The sequence below is a fragment of the Macaca nemestrina genome, chromosome 1 (genome assembly GCF_043159975.1).
Source record: "Macaca nemestrina isolate mMacNem1 chromosome 1, mMacNem.hap1, whole genome shotgun sequence".
NCBI lineage: Eukaryota > Metazoa > Chordata > Mammalia > Primates > Cercopithecidae > Macaca > Macaca nemestrina.
Window position 1 is genome coordinate 18,411,843 of NC_092125.1, and position 24,647 is coordinate 18,436,489.

The 24,647-nt window shown below is 49.1% G+C and overlaps 2 protein-coding genes across 6 annotated transcripts in view; one reads left to right on the top strand and one right to left on the bottom strand.

Annotated features, from left to right (window-relative positions):
- The window catches only part of LOC105499157 (calpain 9), a 53,359-nt gene extending 30,564 nt beyond the window's left edge, over positions 1–22,795 (bottom strand). For 3 of the 5 annotated variants that reach the window (XM_071074464.1, XM_071074467.1, XM_071074476.1), the window contains exons 1-7: positions 16,282–16,849; positions 16,119–16,198; positions 14,822–14,891; positions 10,536–10,654; positions 7,361–7,494; positions 2,493–2,661; positions 1,221–1,304 (exon numbers count right to left, since the gene is read on the bottom strand). In XM_071074464.1, the coding sequence (XP_070930565.1) occupies positions 1,221–1,304; positions 2,493–2,661; positions 7,361–7,494; positions 10,536–10,654; positions 14,822–14,891; positions 16,119–16,198; positions 16,282–16,480 (855 nt within the window). In that variant the 5' untranslated portion in view covers positions 16,481–16,849. Of the gene's footprint in view, positions 1–1,220; positions 1,305–2,492; positions 2,662–7,360; positions 7,495–10,535; positions 10,655–14,821; positions 14,892–16,118; positions 16,199–16,281; positions 16,850–22,468 lie in introns of those variants that run through there. The other 2 variants (XM_071074466.1, XM_011771637.3) reach the window with 1 other exon arrangement.
- Positions 16,408–24,647, top strand: part of LOC105499156 (angiotensinogen) — a 61,219-nt gene continuing 52,979 nt past the window's right edge. The window contains exon 1 of the mRNA XM_071074514.1: positions 16,408–16,429. The gene's annotated coding sequence lies outside the window, so the exon portion shown is untranslated. The remainder of the gene's footprint in view (positions 16,430–24,647) is intronic.

The following is a 24,647-nucleotide window of genomic DNA, read 5'->3' on the forward strand; positions in this document are numbered from 1 at the left end:
CAGATATTTGCTTCAAGGTTATTCTGGTTGTGTCTGCAAGGGTGCTTCTGGGTGACACGAGATTTAAGTTGATTGAGTAAAACAGATTGCCCTGCCTGGTATAGGTGGGCCTCATCTCATCTGTGAAGACCTGACTAGAACAAAAAGGCAGAGGAAGGGGGAATTCCCTCTCTCTGCCTGGGTTCCTGAGCTGGGACATCAATCTCTCCTGCCCTCAGACTGGGACTTTTACCATTGGTGTTCCTGGTTGCTAGGCCTTCCTTTTAGACTCAGACCAGAACTATGCCACTGGCTTTCTTGGGCCTCCAGCTTGCAGACAGCAGATCACGGGACCTCTCACTCTTCACAGTTGCATGAGCCAATGCCTTACAATAAATCGTATTACAGTTGATCCTGGAACAATGTGGGGGGTTGGGGCGCCAACCCTCCTGCATTGTCAAAAAATCTCGTATTCCCTAAAACTTAACTCCAAATAGCCTACCATTGACCAGAAGTCTTATTGATAACATAAAGAACCAATTAACATATGTTCTATAATTATTTATATTGTATACTGTATTCTTACAATAAACAAGCCAGAGAAAAGAAGTGTTATCAAGAAAATCATAGGGAAGAGGAAATACATTTACTATTTATTAAGTGGAAGTGGATCGTAAAGGTCTTCATCCTTATTATCTTCATATTGAGTAGGCTGAGGAAGAAGAGGAGGAGTTGGTCTTGCTGTCTCAGGGATGGCAGAAATTGAAGAAAATCCCCACATAAGTTCAAGCCTGTGTTGTTCAAGGGTCAACTGTGTGATGTAGATAGATAGATAGATAGACAGATAGATAGATAGATAGATAGATAGATAGATAGATAGATAGACAGATAGATATGTGTGTGTGCTTAATTGTATGTACGTATATTTGGTTCCATAGTGATTCTATTTCTCTGAAGAATCCTGATTAACACAGGACTGATGGAGAATTGGGAAAGAAAGGAAATTAAAAATAAACAAAGAACAGGCGCTTCCACCTGCTAAACGAGTTTTGTGCTGCGGTGGAATCACACGGTTTCTCTCTTTCCTGGCTTGCCGTTTTGAATTCCAGCCTGCCTCTTTAGGTTTCCCTGAAATGTCTGAAAGGCAGACATTTAAACTGCAACACACTGAATAAATGCCTAAGGGACTAGCATTATCATGCGTCTCCCCTCACCCTGCGGTTGGAATTCAAGTCACCTACCTGGTCAATTCCCGTTACACTGTAGGCGTGACCCTTAATAAGACCGAACGGCGTCCGGGCCTCAGATTCCGCAGCACTTCCGGTCTAAAACATGGCAAGAGCAGAGTCACACGCACCGTCTAAGTCAAGCCTCCCCTGCTGGATCAGACCCGGCTACAGGCCTGGCCTGGTCACAACCTCCAGCCCCTTCTGCTGCCCCAGGTGCAGGCCATGTGCGTGGGCTATGCACGGGACTCCCCTAGGATGTTTAGCAGTGAAATGCAGCAAGTTCCAGTCTCTTCCCAGGATGGGGAGGCGCTCGTTCCCAGTGTGGACTCCAATGAACAGTTCACTATTGTGTCCCCAAACAGAACAACTTGTCACCTTCATGTAGTATAGTGTGAGAGAGAAGACACAATCACATACATCCCAGAGACGAAAAGAAGCATATAACAATAGGACACACAGCTCTGCCTCACAAACCTGAAAGTGCAGAGGAACTGGCTAATTCATTAGCGAAAAACAGACCCCATGGCTAATCTAAGAGGAAACAGAAAACTAGAACTGATTAAAAAAAAAAATACACAGTGTCATAGCAGTCCATAAAAAACAACAAAAAAATTTTAAAAAGATGAGATAAAATTATAAATGTGTGTGTTAAAATACCATTAGACTTCTATCTGCTATTTTTTCATAGTATATGAAATAAAAAAAAAAAAAACTTCAGAAAACTAGATAGAAAGATCGCATTTCAGTAAAATCAAACCAACTGACCTTGATGTTTGTGTGTGGACGTGTGTGCCTGTCTGTACGAGCAGAGAGAGAGCTGGGAAGGGTACAGGCCAGGTGATCCCAGTCCCAGGGTGGAGCTGGAGAACAGAGGCAGCTGAGAAACGGGTGGGAAGGAGGTAAAAATGCACCTGTATGGGTCTCAAGATTGTTCCATCTGATAAAGCAAGTACATCTTACCTTTGTCATTTGACAACTATTAAATAAAAACTTGTGTTTTATTTGTTATTTGTTTATTAGAGACAGGGTCTTGTTCTGTCACCCAGGCTGGAGAGCAGTGACACGATCATAGTTCACTGCAGCCTCAAACTCCTGGGCTCAAGGGATCCTCCTGCCTCAGACTCCAGACACACACCACCATGCCTGGTTAAAATTTGTGTTTTAATTAGCGGGAATAAACACTGCCCCCCAAGAGTTATGCCCCTTCTTAGGTGTGGCTGGGGTACCTGGTGCAGACTGCAGCCCCAGCATACTGCCTGGAATGGGAGCTCATGAGTGACTTACATCAATGAAGCAGCCCAGCAGGGAGCCTCTCTTCAAAGCCTTCTCTAGAATCTCATAGAAGTTCTCGGGGGCCTCTTTCATTTGGAAGGTCTCTGCCACACCCCCAGTGAAGTCTTCCATGGCCTCGATGGCGCTGCCTCCCTTCAGAGCTTCATAGCTCCCATTTAGCCTGCAAGGGTGGCAGGAGAGAGAGGAGACAGTCAGGGACCTAGGGAGGCCACCGGGGGCACCCTGCAGTCAGAGCTTTTCTAACTAAGCCAGAAGCATCTCCCAGGGTTTGTCCTGGCTGGGTGGTGTGGAAGGAAGATGGGAAGCAAGCATCAGGGTTTGCTTGGACCTTTGAGGAAGCCAAAGATCCTGAGCTTCCTGCAAGGGAGGCAGTGTGGTGTGGTGGTATAGAGCAGCAGCCCTGGTGCCTGAGTAGCCGCAGGTTCAAATCCTAGTTCTACGACTTACCATCTGAATGACCAGGTCACTCAGTGCCTTAGTTTTCTTATACGCAAAATGAGGGAGAGTTGTGCTCTCCCTTTTAGGACTGCTGTGAGGTTCAAATGCTGTGTTTCACTCTGCAGTCTCCCATGGAATGGAGCAGGGCCTGACTATGTGGACAGAGAGAGGCCCTTTCTCTTCTCTGGTCTCATATACCCCTAACCATTTTCTTTCATAGTCATGTCGTTTATTCATAGGCATTTTACATGTAAGTGCTCTGCTTGATTGTTAAATAAGCTTTTCGATGTAGAATTTTAGAATCTGGTGGGAGGTGATTGAATTAGGGAGGTGGGTCTTTCCTGCACTGTTCTTGTGATAGTGAATGAGTCTCATCAGATCTGATGGTTTTAAAAACAGGAATTTCCCTGCCCAAGCCCTCTTTGCCTGCCACCTTCCACGTAAGATGTGACTTGCTCCTCCTTGCCTTCTGCCATGATTGTGAATCCTTCCCAGCCACGTGGAACTGTGAATCCAATTGAACGTCTTTCTTTTGTAAATTGCCCAGTCTTGGGTATGTTTTTATCAGTAGTGTGAAAACAGACTTAATAATTAACAGCTTATTTGGGCTCCCTTAGTTTCTACCTAATGTCTTTTTTCTGTTCCAGAATCCCACTCAGGACCCCACATTGCACTGAGTCCTCACGTATCCTCAGGCTTTTCGTGGCTGTGACAGTTTCTAAGACTGTCCTTGTTTTTGATGACCTTGACGGTTTTGAGGAGTCCTGGGCAGGCATACTGCAGGATTAGAATTTGTCTAATGTTTTTTCTCATGATAAGACTAGGGCTATTAAAGAAATGATAAATGCTTGAGGTGATGAGTGTCTCAATTACCCTGATTTGATCATCACACATTGTGCGCTTGTAATCAGAATATCAAATGTGCACCATCAATATGTACACTATTACGCATCCATAAAAATAAAAAATGAAACATTTTTAAAAATTAAAAAAAATAGCTGGGTGTGGTGGTTGGTACCTGTAATCCCAGCATTTTCGGAGGCTGAGGCAGGAGAATCACTTGAGCCCAGGAGTTCCAGGCTGCAGTGAGCTATTACGGTGCCGCTGCACTCTAGCCTGGGTGAGAGAGCAAGACGCTGTCTCTAAAAAAAAGTTAATAATAATTTAAAAAAAAAAAAGAGTAGAGCTATTGGTTAGTGGAAGGAAGACCAAAGAGGTAAAGTTCCTCTCTCATCTCATCATATCAAGGGTACCTGCTGTCCACATGCCTTACCACGGCTGATGCTGGCCTTGATCACCTGGCTAAGGTAGTGTTAGTCAGGTTTCTCCACTGGAAAGTTGCTCCTTCTCTCCCCTTTCCATACTGAACTCTTTGGAAGGAATCATTATGTGCAGCCCGCATGAAAAAATTAGGGAGTTATGCTCCACCTCTCAAGGCTGGAATATAAACATAATCTTTTGGAATTATTCTACACAGGATATTTGTTCCTTCTTCTGCATTTATTTATACGATCATTTACTCAAAGTAGTATGGACCCATTGATATTTATTTTCTACTTGGGTTTATTTTGTGGTTTTTTTGTTTTGTTTTGTTTTTGTTTTTGAGATGGAGTCTTGCTCTGTTGCCCAGGCTGGAGTGCAATGGCATGATCTTGGCTTACTTCTACCTCCACCTCCTGGGTTCAAGTGGTTCTCCTTTCTCAGCCTCCCAAGTAGCTGGGATTACGGGCGCCCACCACCATGCCCGGCTAATTAGTGTATTTTTAGTAGAAACGGAATTTCACCATGTTGGCCAGGCTGGTCTTGAACTCCTGACCTCAGGAGATCCACCTACCTCGGCCTCCCAAAGTGCTGGGATTACAGGTGTGAGCCACGGCACCCGGCCTCTACTTGGGTTCATAATCCAGTACTGCTTTGTCTGTTTTGTTGGTTGAATTCTTCTAGCTTTGGCTGTTTGGAGCTCCTTCAGCATGCTCTTGTGTCCTTTTGGCATAGCCTTATTTGTGTGTGTGTGTGTGTCTTGCATGTATTCTCACTTTCTGGGACTATAAGATGACCTAGGCTCATTTTACGTATGTATGCATGTATGTATGTATGTGTGTATATATATGTATGTATGTGTGTATGCCCCAGCTCTAGAATTTGCCTTATCTCCAAGAAGCCCTAGTTCCTTTGATTGAAGAATGATCTTAGAAACCAAGACTTGAGACATAGGTGTGCTTGTTGCTACAGGATTGTCATTGCTTCTAGCTCCTCTCACTGACAAAGCAAGGAAATATATATGTGTATGATAACCCAAGTATAGATCAATATATATGTGTATGATAACCCATGTATAGATCCATGTATCTCTACGTAACCATCTCTATTAAGCTATATCTAAGTTAATTCTGGAATCTCCAACTCTAATCTGCATGGATCATTCTGGCCTCCTCCCCGTGCCTATCTGTAACCTCTCAATCCAATAGAGAGAAACTCGGTTCCTGCCGTCCACCCTCCATTCACTCGATTGTTTAACTCAGTATGTGTGTATAATTAGATCAATTTTTCATTTGTATTCCTTTGAGAAACCACTTTAGCAACTAGAGCACAGCACTCACGTACAATTTCTTTTGCTTTTAATCTTACAGACTCCACTAATTTCCAAAGTTACTTAGGTCAGCACCTTTCTTTCCAACCCCTTAGGTGAGGTTATTTCATACATTTGAAATTGGCTTTCATAGTTAGGGAGGCCAAGAAATCTCACAATCTGCCATTTGCAAACTGGGGAACCAGGAAAGCTGGTGGTATCATTCAGTTTGAGTCTGAAGGCCTGAGAATCAGGGGGTTGATGATGTAGTCCAAGTTTGAGTACAAAGGTTTGAGAACCAGGAGCTCCAATGTCCGAGGGCAGGGGAATATGGATGTCCCAGCTGAAGTGGGGGAGGGAATTCACCCTTCCTTTGTCTTTTTCTTTTATTTGGATCTTTAACAATTTGAATAATGCTCATCCACATTGGTGGCAGCAATCTTCTTTACTCAGTCTACAGATTCAAAAGCTATTTTCTCCAGAAACATCCTCACAGAAACACCCAGAAATAATGCTTCACCAGCTATCTGGGCATCCCTTAGCCCAATCAAGTTGACACATAAAACTAACCATAACACCATCTATACATCTTTTTTTTTTTTTTTTGTGAACTGTTCTGCCAACCATTTTTGGCCTTTTTAAAGGACCCTAATAAACCTTTTTTATGTTTAGAAACTAGATGATGCACAGTTTCTGTTGCCTTGCTTGCATCCTGTTGTGTGGGGCACTCACCAGAGGGCAGAGCTGGGCTTGGGTTCCACCCACTGGACTCAGAAACAGTGCCCTGTGTCCCCTTAGCCCTGTCTAGTGGCACTGATAGTGTTTGCACAGACCTGGGTGGGACAGAGGGCAAGCGTGGGCATCTTTGGTTCTTCTTTGATGGTTTTAATTCTGTCCTGCTGAATTCAGGATTAATTTAACCACAGTATGTCTTCACTCTATTTTTGCCACTTTCATGCCCCACTTGGAGGTAGAAGCAAGACCATCCTTGCTTCTGTCTCTGGGGATAGGATTCTCATGGCTTGAAGATCCAGGCTGAACCTGCAAGTGGCTCCCAGGAGCTCTGCCATCATCTGTGGATCGAATTCAGGCTGCTGTGGCCTTTCACTAACAAGCTAGTGGGCTGCAAATTGACAGCCTGAGGAAACTGACGCCATTTGGCTGGTGATTAAAAATGAATGTCTTGGTTCCATTTATATGAGGTTCCTAGACTAGTCAAATCATAAAAGCAGAAAGTAGAGTGGTGTAGCCAGGGGCTGGGGGAAGGGAGTAATAGGAAGTTATTGGTTTATAGGGACAAAATTTCAGTTTTGCAAGATGAAAAAGTTCTGGAGATAGATGGTGGTGATGGCTGCACAACAACGTGGATGTACTTAACGCCACTGAACTGCACACTTAAAAATGGTAAAATTTATGTCACATACATTTTATCACGATTTTTTAAAAATAAAAAAGAAGCATCCTGTAGGATGGACAATCGATGTCTCTATATCCATGTGGGTGACAGCCCAGATGTTTGAGCCATACCAGTGTCGGAGAAGTCTGAAGCACTAAGTGCTGTCGGCACAGCCAGAATTCCCCTCCGCTTGCCTTCCCAGCTCTTCCAAAGGCCAGATTCACGACCCAGGGAGACAAAGGGTCATGAATGTAGCCACCGTTCCCAAAGATGGGCACACCTAGGCCATGACAGGAAACCCACCTCCATCCCCTCTTGAGCCCTGAGAAGGTTGGGTCCTGCCGAGCCTCACCTGCAAACCCAGAGCCCTGTTTTTTTCCCAGCCCTTAGATGCCCAAAGGCCAGTGGAGAGACTCCTGTCGGGAGGCTGCCCGAGCTGGGGAAGCTGTCACTCACTTGGCGTAGGCTTTTTCCAGCAAGGCGCTCCAGAACTCATTGTGGTCAGCAGAGTGGAGGAAAACCAAGCGGTCCCTGAAGGTGGGCAGGCGGTCATCGATCACCACATCCAGCCACTCACTGTGCTGCCAGAACTGTTGCCCAGGAAAAAGACAGAAATGATGGGAGTCAGCTACATGGGAGCTCCAGGCCCTGTTTGTAAATGTTGATCCTGTTGCTTTTTTCCCCTCTGACCAAGCTACCCACAGACAGCTTTGAAAATCACACACAGGTTCCATGGTAGGGCATCTGGGCTTCGTCCGCTAAGTTACAAGCTGAGCATTGTACCCAGTACCAACCACTGACATCAGTTCAAAGACTCAAGGTCAACCCATCAAGGCTGCGGGCGAGGAGGAGGCAGAACAGGAGTCACAAGTAGACACTCTACGGTGCTCTGAATTAGGTTTTCTTCTTCACAAGAAAGTTGTTTTTGTGGGGGAGGGAGAATGTATTGTGGTGTTTGAGTTTGCTGTTTTGCAGCCCAGTTCTCCATTATTCTCTCCCACCCAGTTTCAGGGTCTAGCTCCAATTTGCCTTAACCTTGCTTCCTCCTCACCCATAAGTAGAGCCCCTAAGACTGATTTGTTGGCTATTCACACAGGAGACAGGTGGACTCAGTATCTCCTGTGTGCCAGGTGAGGAGGCGTGAGGAGAGCGTGGCTGTGTGTGAATGCATATGTGTGCACACATGTGTATACACGTGCATGCAGGCAGGCATGACAGGTATGTGCACTCTTTGTGGTTTATTTATACATTGCATGTGTGCAAGCATGTGTTTGCTCACATGTGTGCAAGTGTGTGCATACAAGCACATGCATGTTTACGTGTATGTATGCACACATGTGTTTGCAAGTGCTTCTACACACGTGTGTGCTTGAGCACATGTATGTGTGTGTGAGCTTGTGTGTGGTCTGCTGGGAACAGGAAGGAAGGTTGGAATGAGTCAAGGACCATGTGTAGTTTCTCTGTGTATCCTGCGGTGACCCACCTCCTCCCCGTTCCTTCTGGTTCAGTTGGCCTGAGAGCAATCCTAAGGTAACCTCTAAGAGTAAGAAGATAGAGGTCAAAAGAGGAGGGTAGGCACAGTGCTTTTGGGAGCCATTTATTTACAGCTTTGCTGTGTCATCCTGAGCATCTTGCTGCATCAGTGATTCAATCCCAATCAAAAGAGTTGGCCACAGTGTGGCTGAGGGTGTGTGTGTGTGTGTGTGTACATGTGTGTGTGTTTTAAGGAAGATTCCTGTCACCTGCTCCAGCTGGGCCTCCCCTCCGGGGCTTCCCACTCTTGGGGCTATCCACAGCTTCAGGTGGGACTGAGGCACAGTTGGGTTAGGTGTTTAAAGTCCAGGCCTGGACCTTGGCCTTCCTGAGCAGGAGAGGGGTGGGGAGGAGCCTCAGTGCTGGCTTTCCTTGCAGAGGGGCTGGCTCAGGAGGCCTGTGAGTCAAGAGAGATGTATCCGCCAGCCCTGAGAGCTCCGCTAACTTCCTAGCACCCACACACCTGTACTGTGGCTGAGGGGTGGAAGAGGAGTGTGAAGGAGGTGGATTTATTTCCAGTGCTCTGCTTCCTAGGAGGCCAAGGAGGGGAGCGGGCAGAGTATGGTTATTGTGGGACTGACAGGCACCAACAGGTTCATTCCTCCCCACCACCTGATCCCTGGCAGCACAAAAGGATGCTGGATCCCAAACCCCCGAGTTAGAGGTCTGGCTTGGCTACTTATTGTTTTGTGACCCTGGATCAACCACTTCCACTCCCTGGGACTCAATGTCCTTGGGGGTCAATGAAAGGACTGGGTCAGGGGATTGCCAAGGCTCCTCCCCGCTGTGACATTTAAGGGACAAGAACACTGGTCCCTTGGGAGCCCAAGATCAGATGGTGATGGTTCCGGTTTAGAGGCAGTAGTTCTGCTGGATTTTCTGAGCTTAACCACCCCCAACACTGCCACCCTGGTGTGCTTAAGAGGACTGGAGAAAGACCAGCTCCTGGGGGTGCCATCAAGCCAAGACTGTGGTCTCAGCAGAAGTCACAGGAGGGGAGGGGAGACAGCCAGGCGGTGGCAGGTCTGTGAGAGAGCAGGGGTAGAGTTTCCCTGGGACCCAAAGTGTCTCTGTCCGCCTCCCCCCACCCCCCACCCCCGCCGGCACAGGAAGCCCGACCCCTGGGAATTGCATGCTCCTGAGCTACACGTGGTCGGCTCGCTGTCTGTGCCTTTGAAATGCTTCTGTGCCACTGGTGACAGGGCTTGAGAGTACCTCTGTTTATCAGCATGCAGGCCTCAGGGACAGAAGAAACGGGCTGGCCCTGAGTGGTGGCCTGTGAGTCAGGAGAAGGTGACGCTGTCTGGGGTGCAAGGTCAAGGAATGCCTACTTGGTGCCTGGCTCTGTGCCGGCTCCTATGTGTGATGCCATTTAGCTCTACGGGAAGCCTGCGGGGAACAGTCAGTCTCTCCTTTCTTCAGATGAGTGTAGAAAGGCTTAGTGTCACTAACAAAACTGCCTGAGGTCACCCACCTAAGTAAGTACAAGGGGCAAGTTTCAGTATTGGTCGAACGCTATATAAGGACAAGGGTGGAGGAGAGAGTGGAGAGATAGAAAGTGGAGGGGAAGGAGCAGGAAACCATCTCCGGGGGGCAAGCCTCACCCAATGTGCACCTCGGTTGAGGGTCTGCGGGTCACACGGGACTCCAGCAGATGCTGTCTGTATTTTTCTCAGTTTTTATTTTTTAAAATCCCTCGAGATGTCCAAATTCACATTTCTTCCATAAGGAGAACCTCTGTGTTTATGAGAAATCAACCAGTTTCCTGGAGGCATAATCAGTTTAGTCAATTTGTGCTTAAAGCACAGGAAATTCCAAATAATAAAACCCTTAACATATGGACCCCAGATTTGCCAAAACATCACTTACAGTTTTACATGTATGTTCCATAAGGATTTGCCGTGCAATGCCGTTAATGTTCTTCGGAGGCATTTAGCTGTTATTCCGTGATAAAATGTGGCTTTAGCATGGTTTAGGGCCATATGTCACACAGATCTGATGACATTTTTTTCCAGGGTTACTAGACAGTGTGAAAATGCACCTGGCATCATGCTGGACCCCAGAGAGGTAAACCCACTTGCCCAGAGCTCCCTCTTACCTGGAAATGGAATATCCCAGCATAACCAGGGCCAAAGCTTTGGTCCTGGGGGATGACTCTGGCCAGCGCTTTTTGATTAAGCGTAAGGGAGGCGATGGCGGCTAATAGCCAGCAGTCTCCTGCAAAATGAAAGCCATAAATCACAATTTTCATTACTATTTCACAGCAAATAGGAAAACTCTGTGTCAGAAGGGGACATGGGGAGTTTCAGATGTGGCCACATCTTTTCTACCTGTTTAAAAATAGACAGGACACCAACAAATACCTGTCTCCTCCCCTTCTGCCTCCCTTGCCTGCTCTTCTCTTGCCCAGTCTATCATAAACAGCGGTTGCCTTCTTGGCACTGTTATAGGATATGCTTACTTGGGTTTGAGACATATGGCTGCATGATGCCTCAGCTCTGTGAATTCCAGCAACTCCCTTTCCAGAGGACTGAGGCTGCATACATCAGTGTCAGCATGGGCTGGGCGAGCAGACATTTCATAACTGCCGCCCAAGTAGTTAGGCAGTACTGGGGAGGGTGGTTAGAAATCGCCTCTGCAGCCCCAACCCAGACTCAGCTTAATTACACAGATAGTGGTATGTCCATGGTGGCTCCATTTGCTTTACATTACCTTGCATTTTCAAGATTTATTGACTGACCTGCTGAACTTCCCAGCTGCGTCTTTATGTTAACACACATCTGGAGGAAAACTAAAAAGTGAAGTCAAACATCAAACCCTATTTTATCTGTGCTATCTGTGCTGTACCAGACTCCTGGATGCATTCCTTTGCCCACACCGAGCGTGGGCTGTGTCTGGTGTGTGCCTGACAGTGTCTCAGATGTTGCCTGTGTAAGCAGATATCTGGGAAGATCCATTTATCCAAATCAGCTTTATCCAGATTCATTTGTTTTCAGTAGACAACACCAATGTCATCGGAACCTAAGAGCCCATCACACTCAGCTTGGCAGTTTCTGAGTTCACATTTCTGGAAAGCGCCGTGTACCATTGGGCTTAGGACATTGCAATATGGCCCTTTCTGGCTGTTTACACAGGCAAGAGAGACTCACCAGGGCCGAACATCGGGAAAGCTACTTCCGAATCGCCCTGGTTCTGGCTTCTGGGAGATGTCACCAGCAGAGTACAAGCCACCCCCAGCCTTAGCTGGGGCACAGAAGGATTGGTTTCTAATGCATCTGTTGGTCGGCTTTGGGAGATGCCACTAGGAAGTGACATGAATGGAGCCTGCAGGATCATTTGTTCAGCAAACTTTACCAAGTGCCTCTAGGGTGGCAGACCTTGTGCCATGCAGAAGATACAAAGATAAGGAGAGACTTGGTGTCTGCCTTCAGCTTCAGGGCGGCCAGGCCAGCAGGAGTCTGATAGAGTAACCTCTGCTGTGGGCTGACCTTTCCCAGTTCTCCACCCAGTATCAGCTTTGCCCAGTTGAGGAAAATGAGTTTCCTGGCCTGAGAACTCAACACCTCACATGTATTCAGCCAGAAATGCCCTGAGCTTTTCAGGGGGAGATTGAGAAGCCAATGTTATTTATGCAATTTAAAAGAAAGACAAAAACTCCACAACAAAACAAGATTGTTTTTTTCTCTCTTGGGCCTGGGCAGATGGATGGGGCTGGCCACCCAGCTGTGCCTGGGAGAAGTGCCCTCTGCGGGTCAGTGTGTTGCTCGGCTGTCTGGGTGGTGCAGAGCAGAGGGCACTATGGGAGGAGCAGGCTGGAGTGAAGTGGCACCATCTCGGCTCACTGCAGGGGAGAACCCTGTGCCTCTCAGGTTCTCAGGGACCCCAGACTGCGGTTGCTCTCCTGATCCAGCAACCCAACCTCCCTCTTGCCATGCTCCATCCCCTCACACTCACCCAGCTCCCCTCTACCTCCCCCGGCAGATAACAGCATGCCTTGATGCTATTCTAGGTGTGTTCTAGTTCTTTTTTTTTTTTTTTTTTGATAGAGATGTGGTCTTGCTATGTTGCCCAGGCTAGTCTAAAACTCCTGGGCTCAAGAGATCTTCCCACCTCACCCTCCCAAAGCGCTGGGATTACAGGTGTGAACACTGCACCCGGCCAGATGTTCCAGTTCTTATTGTGGGTGGCAAAAGATCACGGCTGTTCATTTTCTTTTATTCTTTATAACGTATATATGCCATGGACAGTACTTTGGGTGTAGTAAGTGTTTCAAAATAATATTTAGAATCAACCATCCACTAAGGTAAAATATAAGGTTGTAACTCCAAATATATGTTTATGCCAACGTGACAAACCAAAACTTTGAAAAACAAGGAGCCAGTAGAATGATTTTCTATTAGATAGCCATGGAGGACTACGGGGTCGAGGGGAAGGGAGGCAGAGCAGGAGTGGGAGAGGTAGGCAGCGTCAGGGAGGATCTCCTGGAGAAGGACCACCTGAACATAAACATTGTGAAAAGTCTACATTGTATCTAGAATATGGCACACGTGGGGGATTGGTTCCAGGACCCCGTGTATACCAAAATCTGTGCATACTCAAGTCCCACAGTCAGCCCTGTGGAATCTGCCCATCAAGTCAGCCCTCTGTGTATGCGGGTTTCAAACCCTTCCTTCCTTCCTTCCTTCCTTCCTTCCTTCCTTCCTTCCTTCCTTCCTTCCTTCCTTCCTTCCTTCCTTCCTTCCTTCCTTCCTTCCTTCCTTCCTTCCTCCCTCCCTCCCTCCCTCCCTCCCTCACTCCCTGCCTCTCCCTTCCTTCTGTCCTTCCTTTTTTTCCTTTTTATTTGTTTGAGACAGTGTCTTAGTCTGTTGTCCAGGCTGGAGTGTGGTAGCACGATCTCAGCTCACTGCAGCCTCAACTTCCCAGGCTCAAGGAATCCTCCCACCTCAGCCTCCCAAGTAGCTGGGACTATGGTCACGCACCACCAAGCCTGGCTAATTTTTCTATTTTAATTTTTAGTAGAGATGAGGCCTCACTATGTTGCCCAGACTGGTTTTGAACTCCTGGGCTCAAGCGATTCTCCTGCCTCGGCCTCCCAAAGTGCTGAGATTATAGGTGCTAGCCATCGCACTCGGCCTGGAATATTGTATTTTCTATCTGTGTTTGGTTGAAAAAAATCCACTTGGAAGTGGTCCTGCACAGTTCAAACTCAAGTTGTTAAAGGGTCAACTATAATTCTGTCTATCATCCACCATCTATCTATACCTATCCATCCATGTATTTACCCACCTACCTTCCTATCATTATTTACTATCATCTATCTATTATTATCTATTTATTCTGTATGGTCTGTCAGTCAATCAATCAACCTATCAATCTTTTTATCTATCTAATTATGCATCCATTTTCTACCTATCATCTATTTCTCATCTATGTTTCTATCTATCCATCTGCTTCTCTCTCTCTCAATTGTCTCTCTGTCTAGCTAATTAACTATTATCAGTCTAGGTTTGTGACTTTGGATCTTGTGTTTAGGGTAGCTCAGTTGCTCAGCCCGGAGGTTCCAGCATGGCCTTTCTTAACCAATAGACCACAGTGGCAACCTCAGCTATAAGTAAGTCAGGGTCCACATAAGCTTGCAGTGGTTTGCTCTCTTGGCTGATTTCACTGGTGTTTTTTAAAAGAAAGTCTCTCTCTCTCTCTCTCTCTCTTGCTCTTTCATAGATAGACTAAAGGTAAACCCAGCCCATTTGGATTAAATCCTAAAATGCAAGACCCAATTTGAGTGACTTGAGGCGCACTCAGGTCCATTGCAGGAGGCAGACTGGATTGCTGAGGAGCGGCTCCCCAGGGTGTGCTCCTCAAGAGGCAGTGTGTATAATGGTTAGCAGCAAGGGCTCTACTGCTGGAAGGTCTGGGTTCACATCCTGATTGCCCGTCTGCCACCTCTGTGACCTTGGACAAGTTACTGAGCCTTCCTCAGCCTCCGTTTTCTCATCTGTGACATTAGGAGGGTGGGTTGGGAAGATGGAATGAGGCCATGTGTGCTAGGGAGAGTGCCTGGCAGGTGACTGAGTTCATGTGTGCAGGTGTTAGCTATCGTGGTGGTGTAGGAGAGCCCGACCAATGCTGCTGGGTGTCACTCTCCTCTGGAAACTCTGGGGCTGTGAGCCCCACATCACAGGCACATCTGACTCTAGAGGAACAGGGGTGCAGGGGCTTGAGGCCACTGGACTCCATTCAGAGGGAACGAGGAAGCAGAGGCTGAAGCAGTGTTGTTCCCCCAACCCCATGCCTCTTGGGTCCTCAGGGACCCCATGCTGCGGTTGCTCACCTGTCCCAGCGACCCAACCTCCCTCTCGCCATGCTCCATCCACTCACACTCACCAAGCTCTCCCTGGCAGATATCAGTCCTGGTGGCTCCTCCAAGAATGAATTCTGGGTTTTTCACGATTTCCTGGAGGAATGAGAGTGTTATTAGACTGAGACCTGCCATGCTGCAAGCCACCATGAAAGGCGGGCTCAGGGTCTCTGCTTTCTTGGTGCAGAGGGCTTTTGTCGTGCTTGATTCTTTTCCCTGCAGAGGGTCACGGGAATGGAAAAGGCTGCCACCTTTCTATGCTCTGGACAAGCCTGGGCTCATCTTTGGTAATCTCCTCCCTTGGGGAGTCCTGCCTACTGAGCAGCACTCAGCACCAACCACTAGCCCAAGAGACTCAGGCCACACCTGGCCACAAAGTGGGACATCAGCCACACGCTGAGGATTCCTGTGTTCACTTAGGCACTGGGCTAGGAGTCCAGGGCTACCCCAGCTGTGAGCTCTGTGACCTCTGTGGGCTTCAACGAGCTGAGTAATGCATGCACCACAGGCTGGGGCCTTGGACTAAACACACTCCCCACCCACCCAGCTTCTCCAGTTTTTAATTTAATCCTTCCCCGCCAGTGGATTCCAAATATATATAGGTTTAGAGACAGAGTCTTGCTCTATCACCCAGGCTGGAGTGCAGTAACGTGATCATAGCTCATTACAGCCTTGACCTTCTGGGCTCAAGCAATCCTCCCACCTCAGCCTCCCAAGTAACTGGGACTACAGGCATGAGTCACCACGCCCAGTTAATTTATAATTTTTTTTTTTGTAGAGATGGGGGTCTCGCTATGTTGCCCAGGCTGGTCTCAAACTCCTGGCCTCAAGTGATCCTCTTGCCTTGGCATCCCAAGGTATTAAGGTAACAGACACATGCCACCCTGCCCAGTGTTTCTTTTTTTTAGATATGCAGTTAGGTGAAATTATATGTATCTATACCATATAAAGAGAGATATCCACGCATCTCTCATATGGTTTCACCGAAGTGGATTATATATACATATATATATTATTCTATATTGCACATAAGCACATACATTATATTAATCTAATCGTTAATACATATTAATATATACATATACAATATGGAGGGATATTTCATGAACAAAAAAGGGTAGAAAATAATCTTACGAAATGCATATATTTTCCACCATTTGGGTTGCTGGGCTTCATTCCTGGCATTGGATGGCAGCAAAGAGAGAGGGAAAGCCCCCGCCCTCTTGGAGCTGCCCTGGATGCGGTGGACCGTGCTCGCGGAAGCCCCGCCCCTCCCATCTCCTGCCCCGCCCCTCCCCCAGCCGGCCTCAGGCCTGGCCTCACCCACGGTGCCCACTGTGCCGGTAGCTGCCACCACCTCCCAGAAGTGGTTGTTTTGTTCAGGAGAGTTTTGCAAATTGCATCTGAGGAGGAGACAAACCATAAACCAGGAGAGAAAAGAGCGAGGATGGAGAGGGAAGGGGTGGGATGGGGCAAGGCTAGCTACCGCAGTCTGCAGGGGAGGCGTCTCTAGGGGAAGCAGAGGAGCACAGACCTAAACAAAGGGAAGGAGGGAGGAAGCCAGGCCGGTCCCGGAAGAGGAAACAGCCAATCCTGTGACAGCGAGGCACGTTCTGGCTCACCCTGCAGGTGTGGTGAGTTAACTGGGCCGGGGCCTGCAGAGGAGTGAAGGATTTTTCCCCCATCTCCCCACTTTTCCAGGCACCAGGACTGAGGAGGGGCCTGGGCTGGAGGTGGAAGGTTCCAGCAGTGTCTGGGCGGACGCCGCGTGGGGAGCTCAAGCTGCCCCACTTTCCCCGAGAGACCTCTACTTTGAATTGTCTTCCTCAGGCTTCTCAGGACCCTGCTTCTCCTCTGATCTTGTGTCCCTAAGAATCACAGGCAGGATAGAAATTTCTTTGAAGTCAAGGGAATTATCAGGACCAAGAGCAGAAGCTTCAAGTGCTGGTGCTCTCTCTGCATCTCCCAGGATGTGACAGCCTGGAGGAGTGACAGACACCAGGGGCGCCTGCCCAGGGAGAGCTATGTGCAGCATTAGTGTCTAGAATATTCAAGAAAGCTTGGCCAGGAGAATTTCTGAAAAACACGGTGTGTTTTTAGATGCACCAGGCCCAGCAGAAGTAAGGACCTCCTAAATGCTGGCCTCTCCTCTGCCAGGTCTCACATGTCTTTGCATTCCCACCCCCAGCTCCAGGTAGCCTTGGAGCCTTTTCATTAAATGACTCTGATCTCCACGGTGGCTGGAAAGGGAGTGAAGGTGGGGGGCAGCGCTCAGTTCTGGGGTCCTGGTAGACCTCTCTCATCTGTAGGAGGTACACTGCTGTTCTTCCTCCTGCACCTCAGCTAGCGCAGGAGTTTGCAGGTGGCTCTGAGCTGAGCCCATAAGGACAATGCAAACCAGGACCATGTTAGTGGGCCTCAGTAGAGTCCTAGCAATAGCCTGCCCCACTCAGCAGTGGGTCTCAGGGTGGACCATTTAACTTCTCATGGCTGCATCCTCATCTGTCGCCAGCTTAGACATTCTGGACTTGTTGCAGAATGTGCCTGCCCAAAGGGAACCCCAGGATTCCCCCAAGCCCTCCCTGTCTTGATTGCCCAGTCCCTGCCAGGGGATTGCCCTGGCGAGCAATGCCCCCACTGCCACTGCTACTCACTCCTCAAGTGGACATAAAATGGACTCCAAAAGCCACAGATGCCTGCCCAGCAGGCTATACTGGCTCCTGGGGCAGGGCTGTTCCCGGATGCCCGCCTCCTTCCCATCCTCCCTGTCCCTCCCCTCCCCCAGCCTTCTGCAGGCCTGGCCCGGCTAACCGCACCAACTGTGCCTGCAGCTGCCGCCGCCTCCAGCTCCTGTCTTGCAATTGGTTGTTTTGTTCAGGAGAGGTTTGTTTTTGTTTTTGTTTTAAACCAAATCGCACCCAACGAGGAGAAAAATACAAAAGGAGAAAACTCAGAAACTCTCTCCAAGTAAACACAAATTAGCCATCAGGTATAAACTGGGGAGCTGACTGGATGTGTGACCGATTCCTCTGCGGGTCACTGTTTCTGGGAATTGGTGTGCACCCGGGCCAGTCGCAGGCGGTTCTGCGGACGCATGTGTGGAACGGCAGCTAGGCCGTGGGCCTGGGAGTGGTGTGTATGTAACAGCCCACATGCCCACATGTGCAAGGTGCCTGTGACTTGCCTTAGTGTGTGTGCCCAGGTGGGGTACACGTCTGTGCCTGTGCATGCTCCACATGTTGTGCTGGTTGCCTGTGCACTGGGGAGCATTGTCTACGTGTGAGTGTCCTGCATGTGCATGTCGATCCTGGATGTACAGTCGTTCCTGTGAAATGTTGTTTGGGAGGCCATGAGAATGGGGTTACCTGAAGTTACAGTCCTGTTATAGGACGATCTTAGGTGTCTCAATTGCAGGGGCCTTGACAAACCTGAAGTGAGCCCAGACTGCTGCCTGGAGATGCCTGAATCCCTGAGGGAGGCACGCAGACCCCTCCCCCGCCCTCCCCCGCCCTCCCCCGCCCCGCTGCCCTACCGCCAGGTGGTTTTCCTGGAGCACTAAGGGCCGGTCACCCTGGAATGTTTGCTTTCAGGGACTGTTCTGTTTACTTTGTACATCATCGCGGCTCAGCTGAAGACACAGACTTTCCTCTATTAAGCACACTGAATAATTTACAAAGGGAAAAGCCTTCTTTCTTTCTTTCTTTCCTTCCTTCCTTCCTTTCCTTTCCTTTCTTCCTTTCTTTCTTCTCTTTCTTTCTCCTTCCTCCCTCCCTCCCTCCCTCCCTCCCTCCCTCCCTCCCTTCCTTCCTTCCTTCCTTCCTTCCTTCCTTCCTTCCTTCCTTCCTTCTTCCTCCCTCCCTCCTCCCTCCCTCCCTCCCTCCCTCCCTCCCTCCCTTCCCTTCCTTCCCTTTCTCTCTCTCTCTCTTCCTCTCTTCCTCTCCTCTCTTTTTCTCTTTCTTTCTCTCTTTCTTTTTCATTCATCCTTTCTTTCACATGGCCTTTCAGTGAAGAAAAGCCACATTTCTAGCAAGGTCTGGAGATGCCAGACGCTGCCATTCATAGCTGTCTGCTCATCCCTGTCATGTGCCCGGCACTATGGAGGCCATGGGGCCTTTGGGGCTGTCCCAGAACAACTGACAACCCCTCCTGGGGGTCAGGGGAGCAGCACAGGGAACAGCAAGCCCACCGTGCAGGAGAGGCTGTGGTCACGTCCCACGCTGTGCACAGGTTTGCTGGGGGGTTGTCCACACGGGCTAGAGGGGTGTGGGCACTTTCAGGGAGGTGTCCTGGATTTACACTGAGAATTGGGAGAGGAATTGCCTGGCCAAAAACAGATGGGTACAGACAAGGAGGGCTGGACTGCATGGTGGCTGCTCCCCATCAGGCTGGGAGATCCCACCCGATACTCCCTCTTCTTCTTTCTGTGCACCCGCTTACACTCAGGTACACAGCTCCTTGCATGAGACCTGGGGGTGATGTCACCTTCTCTCCAGGTTGAGCCTATCACCTCTCTGCCTCCCAGCCCCTCCCAGCCAGTTCCCTGAGTCACCCCCTCAGTGCACTCCTTGCCCTGGGCTCCCTGGAGGGCAAGCCTGGCTGTCCACTGCCCTCCAATGTCCCCTTGGCTTTGTGCTCTGCCCACCCTCCCCAAGCACAGCTGTGTTTGACAAGAAGGTGGTGCTGGGGAGGAGGGCCCTCAGCCCCACGGTCCCACGGGCTGCTGAGACATGCACCGCGTAGTGCTGAGCCCCACTGCAAACGATGCCCAAGCCACAGAGGTCTGCAGGGAACCTGGTAACGCTTGTGATTTCCCTATGGCCCACTGCCCCCGACCCCCTGTGACTCCATGCTGCAGAAAGAATCTCCATGCTCATCCTCAGCCCTTTTGCTCCTGATTTTACAGAAATCTGTAAGATACGACGTAAAGCCCCTAACTCCCCTAATTAAGAAACAGATAGGGGTGCGGGAATGAGGACCAGACCAAAGGGACAATCTCAGTTGCAGACAAAGGAAAAGGCAGAACAGATTCTGAAAATGAGTCCGTGGGAACAACAGCAACATAGTAGACCTGGGTTAAGATCAGGAAAGGGTCTGCCCTGGGTGGAGACAGTGGGATGAGGAAGGGACAGAGGGCTGGTACAGGGGCATGGGCTGGGTGGCAGGTGAGGGTGCATCTTGGCAGGGGCTTGTGTGTATCAAGGGCCCTGGCCTATGAATGAAGGCCTCACCCAGCATTTGGGGCAATGCCAGAGGAGATAACACTAAGGAAGACAGCCCCTTGGAGCGGAGATCTGGGACTCTAGAGTCACTGGGCAGGCCTTGGTGGCCCTGGTCCCAGGAGGGGAGACTCTAAAGAGGGAGACAAAGATGCCCTCCATGCTGGTTTGTGTGCCCAGCTTTTATCTTGGAGAATTCTAACTTTGACAAAAAGTAGGTGAGTTGTAGAGTACAGATTATACTTTAAACTAAGTGACATCAAGACAGACTGCGAGGACGGGGACCCTCCTAGAGTCAGGAGGCAGTAGTGTTAGGTTGCAATGACAGCAGTAGAAATAACAAGGACTGGCACTGCTTCTTTACACACCAGGCTCTTTGCTAAGTGCTCTACTCTTGCTAACGCAGCTGACCCTCATGAGGACCCCGTAAGTTGCGTTATTGTCCCCATTTTAAGGAAGAGAAAAAGTGCTTCCAACCTTTTCATATCAAGCGCCTGTAGAGAACATGAACATTTATACAACACCCTGGATCAAACAGAAAGAGCTGCTGCTTCCAGTCAGGGGCTCTGCTCACCGGGAGCCCAGGAAATCAGTTTCTCTGGAACTCTATTTCTCAGGACTCCTGACATCAACTGCAGGGAAATCTCCGCCCATAGTTAAAAATGCACCCATAGCCTGCAGCCTGGGCAGCTGCCCACGCGCCCATTTGTTCATGTGTTGAGGCCAGAAATAAGCCCAGGGAGACCTAACAGTCACGGGCAGAGGGTCAGAGGTCACTGTTTTATGTCTTGTAACTTCTGCTTTTTTATTTTGGAAATGTCCTTTTTCTTACTTAGCAAAGCATGATCTACTAATCCTGTCTGTAAAGTGCAACCCCACATGATCTGCCAGTGCCCTGACCTCACACTGCAATTGGCCATATGCAGAGAACCAAAACCAATCACAGCGTGGCTTTGGGTTGTGGTGTGGTGAGGAAGGTGCCTGGGAGCTTTTACCCCAACTCTGATAGGGCCACTGAATGCTCACTGTGATTTCCCCACGAACATAGCACCTTGTGGGATCAACTACCCGGCGGGTGAAGATCAAGGCACCTGTGTGCCTATGCCTGCAGTCACTCCGCCACCCCCGCCCCACACATATGTATATGCATATCCACGCACGTGTGCACACAGTCACACACATGCACACACATAGTCAAATTCCTACACACACAAGTGCATGCACACACACGCACCCCACACTGCCTACCGCAGGAAACAACAACAAAACGCTTACCGCTTCGGAAACAGCCGCTTAGGTTTACCTTGGCCCTGCCCATGAAGAGCCCAGAGGTTTTGTGAATGTGCATTAAAAAAAACCTTAAATCATCAACATTATTTTAATGTTGGGAGATAGAGAGGAGGTAGTTATGGTGAGTCGTCTGCTACTCATATGTAAGATGAGACTCAGAGCTAATCATCATCATAATGATAATAATAGTATCAGTGATAGTAATAATGTGACAATAGCTGTAATGTACTGGAAACCTTCTGTGTGCTAGACATTGGCCTGCGTTAGTCATTATTGTTTCCATTTTACAGGTGAGGAGACTGGGGCTCAGGGAAATTAAGTGATATGACTATATGCATAAGACAAATTGGCAGGATAAGACGGGCACTCAGGATCTCACCTGTAGGACCAGCATCCCTTGTACTGCCCCTCCTTGCCCAAAAGCCACCTGACCCCACGGTAGCCACTCCCAGGCCCGTACCCACCCGGAGGGAATGGAAGCCAGCCCAGCTGGCGCCGGGTCAGAGGTAGAGCCCTGACTAATCCAGCACCGCAAATATTGACATGGTGTTTCAGGCACAAGCTGGCACCTCTTGGGACCCAGTGACCAGCTGGTACCTCTTGGGGAGACACCTCCAGACTGTCAGAGGTGGGGCACTGTTCACCCTGATCTCTGGGAATGGGGGATGCATGATTCTGGGGAGAAGATTCCTGCTTCCCTTGTATTCCATCTGTCACACAGTTGCTGAGACCTTGCTGAGCTAAACATCCATCCACACTGAGCACCCTCAGCTCTGGGCCAGAAGCCACAGAGCACTGTACATACGTGATCTCAGTGTTACCACACACACAGGGTGGGGGCCTGTCCTTGTGGATAAGGTTTTGATTCGTGCCTATCACCTGCTGACAAGACCCGCTCTGACTCCAGGTCCTCAGCCTCGGTGGGAGTCAGAGAGCTTGAGGCAGGGGAGGCGGTACAGCCAGATGCCTCGGGCCCCCACCGCAGAGCATCCCAGGCCTGTTATCATTTTCTGCCTCCAAACTGCAAAGCTTTCCACAGTAGACTGGGGTGATGCACCTCTGTTGCACTGAGCGTAGCCGGCCCCTCCCAGCTCCCGTTTCCACTTCCTGCGCGAGCTTCTGAGCCTCGGCGTCGTCTGTGCTCCTTCCCCTGCTCGCCCCACTCACCCCTGGTCGTTTCCACACAAAGGGGACCTGCGGCCTCTCGCTGTAGAACAGGGAGGAATTGCTGGCCGGAAAGTCTGCATCCTCAAAAAGGGTGCCTCTCTGCAGGCACTCCTGCCTCAGTTGCTCAAAGTTCTGGCCTGAGGAGTGGGTGGTCCGGGCGTCCTTGGGAACCGGGTGTGCCTGGGGCCCTGGGGCCCGGTAGAGGTAAGGCATAGCTGCTCCCTGGAAGGCCGGCTTGGGCCCGGCAGTGGATGGAAAAGGAAGTGAAGGAGCGAGCTGTGTGTGCCGGTCAAGAAGGAACAGCTCAGAGGGCTCCTGGGCTGAGTGGCCCTCACCTCCACCTGTTTTCTGGGCACCTCCCTGTTAGACTGAGATGGGACACGCCCTGAGGGAAAACAGCAGAGAGAGCCCTCTGTCCATTCTGTGCTCCTGCAGACCCAGAGGCAGCTCTGGGGCCTGGCACGTTCCACTCAGAGGCGGCACCTCTGCGTAGTGCACTCAGGGGGCCTAGTGGGGGAGAGAGGATTGCTTCAGAAGGAAAAAGAGCAAGAAACCCAACTGGTCCAGGAGGTGGCTTTATGGAGAAGTGCACGGTGTGGCCTTGAGTCACATCTCCTACATCAGAGAATGGCAGAATGTTGTAGTCGGAAGGGAGCTTGGTGAATGAAAACAGGATGTATTATGTGAACACAGCTGGCACAGCTCCTGCACAGGCAATCCCATAGTGAGTAAGAGCTGGCTGGGGTCAGCAAACTTTTTCTGTAAAGGCCCAGATCATGAATATTTTCAGCTTTGTGGGCCATACAAAGTCTGTACTGCAACTGCTCAACTTTGCTGTTGTAGTGACAGAGCAGCCATAGATGTGACACAGATGAATGGGTGTGGCTGTGTTCCAATAAAACTTTATTTACAAAGGCAGGTGGGGGCCATATTTCTTCCAACCTGACCCCTGATAGAGGACAACACACCGAGGACATCTGCTCCTCCTCTAGGGCACATGTGCCTCTCTAGTTCTCTAATAAAGTTCATTGTTGTTACAGTCCTGCAAATAGGATCTCACGTCTGAGAAAAAACAAATGTTAGAGGATGGAGGTGGTTTGATAAATGTGTTTGCCTATAGAAATGATTAATACAGGCTGGGTGTGGTGACTCACACCTGTAATCCTAGCACTTTGGGAGGCCAAGGAGGGTGGATCACTTGAGGTCAGGAGATCGAGACCAGTCTGGCCAACATGATGAAACCCTGTCTCTACTAAAAATACAAAAAATCAGCCAGGTGTGGTGGTGGACGCTTGTAATCCCAGCTACTCGGGAGGCTGAGGCAGGAGAATCCCTTGAACCTGGGAGGTGGAGGTTGCAGTGAACTGAGATTGTGCTACTGCATTCTAGCCTGGGTGACAGAGAGAGACTCTGTCAAAAAATAAATAAATAAATAAATAAAAATAAAAAAGAAAGAAAGAAAAAAGAAAAGAAATGATAAATACTGGAGGGGGTAGATAGCCTAAATACCCCAACTGGATATCACACATTCTGCGCATGTAACAAAATAGCATATGTACCCCATCAATACGTACAAATATTATGTATCAATAAAAATAAGTAAACAAAAGTATTAGTCACCGTGTGAAAACCCTGATGTTCTAAGCACTTTATAATGATTTCTGTGTGATTCTCTAACTAGTCAAAGTTGGGGTTTGGAGACAAGGGGTCTTGAGTTAATGGGTGCAGTTAAAAGGCCATGATGTGAATTTTTATATAAGCTCTCAGTTCCCAGGAATGTGCACTCAGTCTGACACACGTTCTCTCTAGTAGATCCTGCATATGGTTTTACAGGGGAGGGGTAGACGTTAGAGTTGGGGATATTTGGCTTTCACTCTGCTATGGCCTGAGTGCTTGTATTCCCCCCAAGATTTGTATGTTGAACCCTTACCCTGCAAAGTAATGGTATTAGAAAGTGGGGCCTTTAGGGGGTGATTAGGCCGGAAGGGTGGAGCCCTCATTAATGGGATTGGTGCCATTATGAAAGATTAGGTCCAGAGAACCCCCTCCTCCCTTCCACCGTGTGAGGACACAGGAACCACAAAGTAGACCCTCACCAGGCATGGAATCTGCCAGCGCCTTGATCTTGGACTTCCAGCTTCCAGAACTGTGAGCAACACATTTCTGTTGCTTATAAGCC